At 33.5% G+C, this 8,747-nt stretch overlaps 2 protein-coding genes across 3 annotated transcripts; both read right to left on the reverse strand.

Annotated features, from left to right (window-relative positions):
* Positions 1 to 224: 224 nt before the first annotated feature.
* On the reverse strand, positions 225 to 3,111 carry LOC143604592 (uncharacterized). 2 transcript variants are annotated; one of them, XR_013148330.1, is made up of 7 exons: positions 2,808 to 3,111; positions 2,330 to 2,545; positions 2,076 to 2,249; positions 1,698 to 1,997; positions 793 to 977; positions 462 to 709; positions 225 to 378 (listed from the first exon to the last, which is right to left on the reverse strand). XR_013148330.1 is itself a non-coding variant. In XM_077081019.1 (6 exons), the coding sequence occupies exons 1-6, from the start codon at positions 3,003 to 3,005 to the stop codon at positions 652 to 654; spliced, it is 1,131 nt and encodes a 376-aa protein (XP_076937134.1). In that variant the 5' UTR covers positions 3,006 to 3,111; the 3' UTR covers positions 225 to 651. The 2 variants fall into 2 exon arrangements, 1 of the variants encoding a protein (XP_076937134.1); XM_077081019.1 differs by having other exon boundaries at positions 225 to 709.
* LOC143604588 (uncharacterized) lies at positions 3,091 to 5,673 on the reverse strand. The gene is made up of 4 exons (XM_077081018.1): positions 5,483 to 5,673; positions 3,652 to 4,176; positions 3,185 to 3,274; positions 3,091 to 3,111 (listed from the first exon to the last, which is right to left on the reverse strand). The coding sequence occupies exons 1-4, from the start codon at positions 5,591 to 5,593 to the stop codon at positions 3,091 to 3,093; spliced, it is 747 nt and encodes a 248-aa protein (XP_076937133.1). The 5' UTR covers positions 5,594 to 5,673.
* Between the last annotated feature and the right edge of the window lie 3,074 nt (positions 5,674 to 8,747).

The raw sequence follows: 8,747 nt of genomic DNA on the forward strand, positions 1-8,747 counted from the left end.
TTAGGTAATGTTACTTTTGCCCAGCTGAGGTTATCTCATTTAAAGAAGTTAGATATTTTCAGAATAATAATAACAATACATCTTCTACTCAAAATAGTATATATATACAGTAAAGGCAAGTTGGTAAGTTTAAAACTTTCAGCTTTGGCAATCAAAGTTTACAAGACCAGTTGAAACATTTTAAATTTTCAACTTAGAACATTTTGGGTTTCCGGCGAGGTAACCGGTGTAGACGTTAGAGCTCTTTCACGAATCAAGTTTGAGTCGTTGCAAAGCTGCCGCGGGGGGGGGGGCTTAACTTGTTTTAAGTAAATATGTATATAATTACCTCCAGCATAAGTAAGACCACCAGGCCCTCGGTCATCATGTTGAACAACTCTACACGTATTAAAATTATTGTTAATAAAATAGATCAATATAAACATCAAACTATAAACACAAACAAAAGTATTAAATCGAACCTCGCATGCCCAGAATCATAAGGACCACGTGCAACCTGTACAACCGCAGATGGCCGGTAATCTCTATAAGGTTGAGCCTCAGTGTAACCCCTATGAGGCTGAGTCACAACAGGCCGATCTAAGTATCTAGGATAAACTTGACTTTGACTTTGACTATTGTATACAGTCTGATGTTAGCCATGAGTTCGCACTACAGGTTGAGCATATCTTGAATACGCAGCAGGTTCAATGTATCCAGCATGTGGTTCCTAACACCATTTATATTAACAATCAATAAAAAATGATTAATTTAAATAATATTGGATAAAAATTAAAGGACCGGCCATTTTACCATCTCCTTGTAGCGCCTATCAGAGTCCACATGATAAGCATTCGATGCAGATGCAGATGCAGCATATTTTGGTGCATATGGATCTGTATATCTAGTTGAATTTCTGTAATCAGCAGGTCCTCTTCTCGGGTATGTATCACCTTTTGGTTTCCTGTAATGATCTCTTTCCCTTCCATGCATATTGCCTAAAAGTCAATGGATACGGGTCAAATATATACATGGAAACTTTGACAGTTTGACCCGTTCACTTGTAATGGGTCAAGCTGGTCAAAAGTCTCCCAAAACAAATTCTTAAGCATAAAACATCATGAATCAATTTAATGAAACTTTTAGATTACTACTGAAATGTTTGTAATCACATTTGTCACACTAATTAACAATGCAAACCATAAAACTTTTGGACAAAAAGAAGTTCAAAGTATATAAGCTGTAAACGAACCGAACGTTCGTGAACCATTCGGGAAGGTCGTTTATGCTCGATTATTTAATAAACAAACGAACATGAATAAAAAGTTTGTGTTCATTTAGTAATACGAACGAAAATGAACACACGCCTTGTTCTTCATTTATGTTTGAGAATGCTCGTTCATTTATGTTCTTAGTTTATGTTTGTTTAAGTTTGTTTGTTTACATAACTACATTCATTAATGTATTTTATTTAAATGTTTTAGGCACATTACAATCTAATCTAGTTTTAATAACTTTTAAGGTCCAAGCACATTGTTGTTCACATTACTTTTAGATGGTTTTAGCTCAGTAATGTTTACCTTCATTAACTGTTTTTTTATACTGTTAGCAAATGACCATAAACAAACATGAGCATTCTCATTTTCTTTAACGAACGAACATGAAACATGAACATGAACTGTTCGTGTTCATTTAGGTATATATTTTTGAATAAATACCTTTCTGTTTCTTGAAGGGCTTTCTGCCTTGCGCATTTCTGTTACCCCTGTCTTCACGGGCTTCATTCCCGGGGACCTTTCTTTTGTTACTTCCTGCTTTAGTGACGGATTGACTATTTGGAGCTTGACCTTGACCGCCATTTTTGGGTTTCTTTGGAGTACTGAGATCACGGGCATTCGACTTCTGCTCAAAGGATGCTTTTCTTTTTCTGTTAGCATGTTGAAGCCATTATCACCTTTCATCTTTGATGACTCAGCAACTTTAGAACTTCCACCATCTTTCTTAATTGATCCCTTTTGCTGAGGTTTAACAAGTAAATATTTATTAAATTATTACCAAAACAAAAAAAAAACATAATTTCACACTTTTCAACTAACCTTATTTTTTAAGGGACGTTTTTTGTTTATTTTAGTTTGCTGGGTGTTCACAACACCTTTCATCTTTGATGATTTAGGTTGTGATTTTTTATTAGAATTTTCACTTTGCTTCTCAACTTTGAATCCGCCGTGAATGCCACCTTTTTTTTGAGGCTTTGCAATGCTGGCTTTAATCTGAGACAACAAACAATAACCAGAATGATAATATTTCACAAAGATAACTAGTGTATATATATGTATGTATATGTATATACCTTGGTTTCTACTCCAATAGCAGTATTATTGATCCCTTCCACACATGCTTGAGCACTTTCAGGAGAATTAAAAGTGACAAACCCAAAATCTTTGTGTTTATTACGTGACTTTGGACGCACATTTATTTTAAGAATTTCACCATAAGTTTTACAAATGTCCTTAACCTTCTCTTCGGTCCAATCTTCAGTGAGTCCTTCCAAGTGTACCACATTGAACTAAAACATGAAATTTTAATGATCAGCACTAAACTCTAGATGAAAAAAAAAAAACTGTAAAATAAATGTCGAAATCTATTTTAAATGACCAACCTTTTTCAACAAAAAACCATCAACGTTTCAAAATAGTAAATCCAATGTAATCAACATTCAACATGATGACGTGTCAGCTTATATGCCAATAAATAACTTGTTACCATTATACCCAATCAACATAAACAAGAATAATACAATAAAAATACTATAATTAACAGTCTCTTACCTGTAGCAAATCTTCAGCAGCTGAAGGCTTAGGTGTTTCTGCAAATTCAACTTTAGCACTTATATCACGACCAAAAACCACATCAGATTTTTTAAGACGTTTAAACGCTTCTACTGCATCAGAATGTGTGCTGAACTCCAAAAAAGCAAAACCCTTATTTTTCCCTTCCATCTTGGGATCTTCTGGAAGACGGAGCATTTCAATATGTTCGATTCCATATTCTTTCAATTGGTGTAACACCTTAAAAAAGAAAACATAAACATGGAATATAAGCAGTCAATAATTAATACCCAAAATATCCATTCTCAAATGATCAAAAAAGTAAAAAAAGGTAAAAGAATGCACAGATAGGTCCTGACGCGCACATGCAAACTTACTTGCTCTTTGTTCCGTGTTTTGCATATATTTCCCAAATGAAGTGTGTCGTTGTCCTGGCTTGCGGATATCACTACACGCTTGCCCCTCACCTGATATTGGGAAAATATTTGAGCATTTATAGAGTTAGTGAGCAAACCCAACCCGAGTTTGTTTAAACCCGAGCTCAGTCTCGATCTCGAGTACTAAAAATGAGCTCAAAACTTATATGTAGTTAATTTTAAGTGTGCTCGACTTTCGAGCACTATGTAGTATGTAAGTAACTAAGTACTATCATATACATAGTTAGATTTGCGAACATGCCAACTTTTATTGAGTGAGCTTGCTTAATTGAGCATGGTTTCTTATTACTAATTTGAGCTATTAAAGCTCTCGAGCCGAGCTCAAGTCTGCATCATAAAGGCTATTGAATCAAGCTTGAGCTTATGTTAAGGTGAGCGAGCTAGGCTCGACTCGTTAACAGCCATACCTCAACTCCATCTTTTAACTCAGAAAGAGCACGGTGGGCTTGATCGACAGATGCAAACCTAACAAATCCAAAACCTTTGCTCTTATTTGAGTTTGGTTTCCTCACTATTCTAGTTGATTTCAGTTCCCCAAACTGTTGGAATACATTAACAAGATCCTCTTCAACTGCATTCTTGTCCAGTCTTCCAACATAGATTTCCATGCCCTTCTCTTTCTTATTGTCAAGAGAAGAATCCTGAACAATAAGAGAGGGATCTTGATCTTCATCTCCTTCATTATCTTCATCATCTTCCTCGATATCATCATCGTCACTTACATCATCATCCAAGTTCACCATGGAATCATCTTGAATGGAGACCATTTCTGTAATATCATTTGTGTCCCCGTTGTTGACAACAAGAGAATCATCATTCTTGCAAAGTGATTTGCTGATGTCCGAATCTTGAACACCATTGTTATTATCACTAATTTGTTTTAACGTCAACAACTTGGGCAGCAGTCGTTTCTTCTTGAGCAGAAGTTGTGTCTGCAATATGGTAAGAAGGCCTTATTGCCAAGTGCCAACAATAGCGGTATCATCAATCAGAATGCCCACAAAGATTACGAAAAGAAAACACAAAGAAACGTTAAGAAATAAATCAAATTATCCTTCAAAGGTGTGTATGCATGTTCTTACAAGATTCCATAAGTTCATGAATACATTGCAGAGCAACAATCGCATAAACTCATCACATTAAGCTCATTTAAAGGGCATGAGCTGGAAATGATAACTCACAAGATACAGTTCTACTTACTCATCAGTTGATGGTTAGGAACTTGATTGAAGTGTTGATCTGGCAGATGATATTAACCAAGATAATGTGCAATATACTTACTTGTAGGCCCTTGACAACTTGGGATTTCTTAAACCTTATTAAGAAATGTTAAAGAGTAATAAAGAGAACCCTGGTCTCAACTTGTACTGAAGAAACCGAAATCTAGCCAAGTGCCTCATCATCTCATAGTCAAGTATTTTCTTTCTTTATATAAGATTTTGTCTCTTTGAAGGATAAGTTTCCATGTCATAATCCAATATCTATGCAGTTAATGTGGTAAAAAAAATCGAATATTGGTCAAGGACCGATATTTGAGATATTGGTTATTGCTCGGTAAGTTAAATATCATCTGGAATATATTACATATATATATATATATATATATAGCATAAAAAACTAAAACTTATCTAATATATTAATAGTAAAATCAAAAGTCAAAGCCCAAAAGTTTCAAATTATTTATACTTAAAACATGACCTAATCATAAGCCATGAAATCTTCCTCCGAGATCACATCAACCAAGGCATCCAATTGTTCATCAAGATCGTGTATCGGTGGGTTAATTTTAATGGGTACTGGACTTTGGAAAGCCAGATATCGGTGAAATATTGCCGATTTTATCGGTGCCGATATTCTGCCGATATTTTTCTTGGGAAGTGATATATGACGGATATGAAGTGCATAATCCAATACAATCTTTTATCATATGAGATGAAATTTGTTAGATCTTAGACTTAAGGAAAGAGAGAAAAGGATTGTTGAGAGATATATATTTAAGTCAGAAGAGTGGCAAGTGACAATTCATAAGGCCTAATAGTCTCTACTATGAGACATTCTCCTCCTCCTCCTGAAGTTAGGGCTAATTATGTAGAAGATGATATTGCAATGGTGTTTGAAATTCAAGAAGTAATAAAAATCGAAACTTGATCTGTTTATATAAGTTAGAATTTGAGTTTAAAAGTATAAAACCATATATAATTATAAATTAAATTAAAAATCATAGTGAGAAATCCATACCTGCATTAGTATTATTATTATTATTATTAGTTTCCAATTGATCATCATCATCATCATGTTGTTGTTCCTCTGGTTCGTCTTCTTCTCCTTCTTCTTCTGGTTCTTCTTCATCCTCAGTTGTTGTTTCCTTCAAATCCACTTTGGCCTCTTCAATTACCACCTGTTTTCCTTCTTCAACCACAACACCTTCGCCTCCACCTTAGCCATCCCGGATTCAACAGGATTCGGATCCGGAACCACCGTCTTCAAATCATCCGCTAATTCGGTAGCATCTGAAGGCAGAGAATCAACGGTTGGTTTATTATTGTTGTTGGATTTTCGAGGAGGCATGATCCTATCAGTGAGATTGATTGGTAGGGTTAGGGTTCTTCAGGGAGAGAGGTAGGTTTGGTTATTACGGCAATCAATTCAATGAATGTATCGATGCGATGCACACACATATAGAAAGAGATGGAAGGAAACAAACGCGGTTCGGATGAGGGACGACTAAAAATCTCCAATTAATCGTTAATTATTATCAAAAACGACTTGTTGATCAATAATTTTACTTCGTTCAAAATCAGTTAAAATTATGCACTTTGAAAATTTGCATATAAATTCTAATCTTATTAATTTCGATTAGTTGTTAGCCTCTACCCTATCGCTAGTCAATTACAATTTGTCCTCCCGTTGTCCATGTGTTTGGGCTTTTTCTTTCTTTCTTTTGGCTCATAAGATATAAGATTTGGAGTATTTTGGATGTTTTATACGTAAATATTCCTTGATAAAATAATAAAGGTAATAAATGTTCATATGCCTTGCTTTAAGCTTTGACTTTCCTTTTGTTTAAAACTAAAATATATTTTTAACAAAAACTTATTATGGTCAATCTTAGGTTTAAAATTATAATTTGTTTCACACACGTGTATAACTCAAAAGTCCATCACAACAGTGCAATCCCAATGTCTTGGTTTGAGAAAGGGAATTTGGTCCGGTTGATACTTAAGAAAGACCGAAAGAAATACGACAAGCATATGGATGGTGATTTGAGATTTTAGAAGCAAACTAGAATACAAGTTAGCATATGAATGATTGCGTGGAATGTATACAAAGAGATGCAATGTAATACGTAGGTGGTTGTGTTTCGACAATTAATTTCTAGTTTTCTTTTGAAAGGTTGAATCATCAAATTGTTACAATCATCATTTCTCACTTGAATCTTGAACCACAAACTCATTGACCTCAATTGCTATAATCAACTAATTGTCAATCGGTTTATAGTTTCTTTCGTGCTTTGATTTCAGGTTTCAGCTGTTACAATAAGACATTCAAAATCAAATTTTTAAGGCCATCAAAGCAATTATGATGGCAAAGAGTACTTTGGCTTGAATGCATATATATCTCATTTCATTGTCAAATCTATTTTACAAGTGTAATTATAAAATATAACTGAGAAAACGTGTAACAAACATCAACTAGTATACCTGCTAATTGGTATTTGTTCATATTCAAATTTGACTTCCCTTAAACCATATTTATAGTATGCTTGAAGTATCATGTTAAAGTGTTAAACCAAATTGAAGAGAAAACCAAGAAGAACGATGTATCAAGTAATTTTTTATTTGCATCGAAACTAGTTTGACGTATAGTTAAAAGACTAGAGAATAGGATTCAGTTGTACTATATTTAACTTTCTGTATTTAAAAAATATAATTCAATTATGTTTATTGAGCCAGTTATAAAGTATATGAAGAGTTATAGAAAATCTTCAAGGTGATTTCATATAAGATGAACGAGAAAGTATGTTATATTACAACATATTTTCCATATATTGAGTACAAGGTATTTTTCCTCAAATTGCTTACTTGGTACCCCTAATTCTTATAAGCACATGGTATTTATAGTATAGAGAAGGAGAAATATTTTGATAGGGACCTCTTCATCGACCTGATAGTGACTTATCTTCATTTGTTAGTGAAGATTTACTCTCATTCATTTTCCATTGTGCCATATCAGCCAAATAGTCCCCATTCATAACCGTGTTATTCCATTGGTGACAATTTTTTACAGCGTAATGTATCATATCCTTTTATGTGTATTCAATATAATTTTATAAATTAAAATTGTTAGTTGAAAATAAATGTTATGTCATACACTTACAAATTGAATGAAACCTCATGAGTATGTAAAAGTTGATCATGTGCTGCTTAGTTTGACAAATTTCACGATGCAACAACACCATTTAAAAAAAAAACTTCCATTTGACTTCATTTAAAGTGGCATAAAATGCCATAACGTTTTCATGCAATTTAATTACAAGTACTTGTATTATTCAAAAATATGTATATGCAATTTTAATAATCGACTTTTATCTTTACATACTATTAAAGCAATACAATTTGTACACATATCATTCAACTAGCATCTCCACATCAATTGTCCACATGTCATTCAACTAGTCTCTCCACATCAATGACACATCATTGCCAAGTAATCTATTTCCTTTCCTATCATGTATATTATTTAATCAAAAATGATGTTAATGATGGGAATCGAACCATGGCACTATCCCGAAATTAAAACTTAACAAATGCAACAATTGTCAACCAACCAAAAACTATTGATGTTCAATTAGTTGAAATACAGATCCTATATATTGAAAGAACCATTGTAAATGGAAAGTTTTTGTAATTATGACATAAGTAAATTGTCCATATAAGAATCCTTAGCAAAAATAGAATATAGCAATCAATACATGATCAATAATCATTTGAAATGTTGACCGACATTAGTTAATATATATATATATATATATATATATATTAATTATGACGTCATCCGGGTTAATGTCCGGTCTAACCTCTCGGGTCGATCCGACCTGTGACCCGGTAAGGCGTCCGGGTATGAGAGCATTCACATCAGGTCCTCTAAAAACTTTGTGAGAGAAATCTCTAAAAATTTTTAGAGAACGGTAAGTGGTTGTGAGTAGAGGAAAGAGAAAATTTAAGGAGATGGGTAAATTTTGAGTAAATTTGGAGAACCACTTTTCATCCTCTATTTATTTCTTAATATATTTGAAAGTGGTTGTGAGTGAAGGAGAAAGAAAATATAATGATAAAGATGTAAAAAGTATATGAGAGAGAAAATATGATGTTTTTAGTGTAATTATAGAGATGAAGATGAAGAATGTGATGTGAATGCTCTGAAAACATTGATTTAAACCATAAGATTTTTCACCCTAATCATTTTAATCTCTCTCTCTATCTCTCTCTAGGCTTACTAATTC

The sequence above is a fragment of the Bidens hawaiensis genome, unplaced genomic scaffold (genome assembly GCF_021521415.1).
Source record: "Bidens hawaiensis isolate Kalapana, Puna unplaced genomic scaffold, B.hawaiensis_p1.1 tig00065916_1, whole genome shotgun sequence".
NCBI classification, from domain to species: domain Eukaryota; kingdom Viridiplantae; phylum Streptophyta; class Magnoliopsida; order Asterales; family Asteraceae; genus Bidens; species Bidens hawaiensis.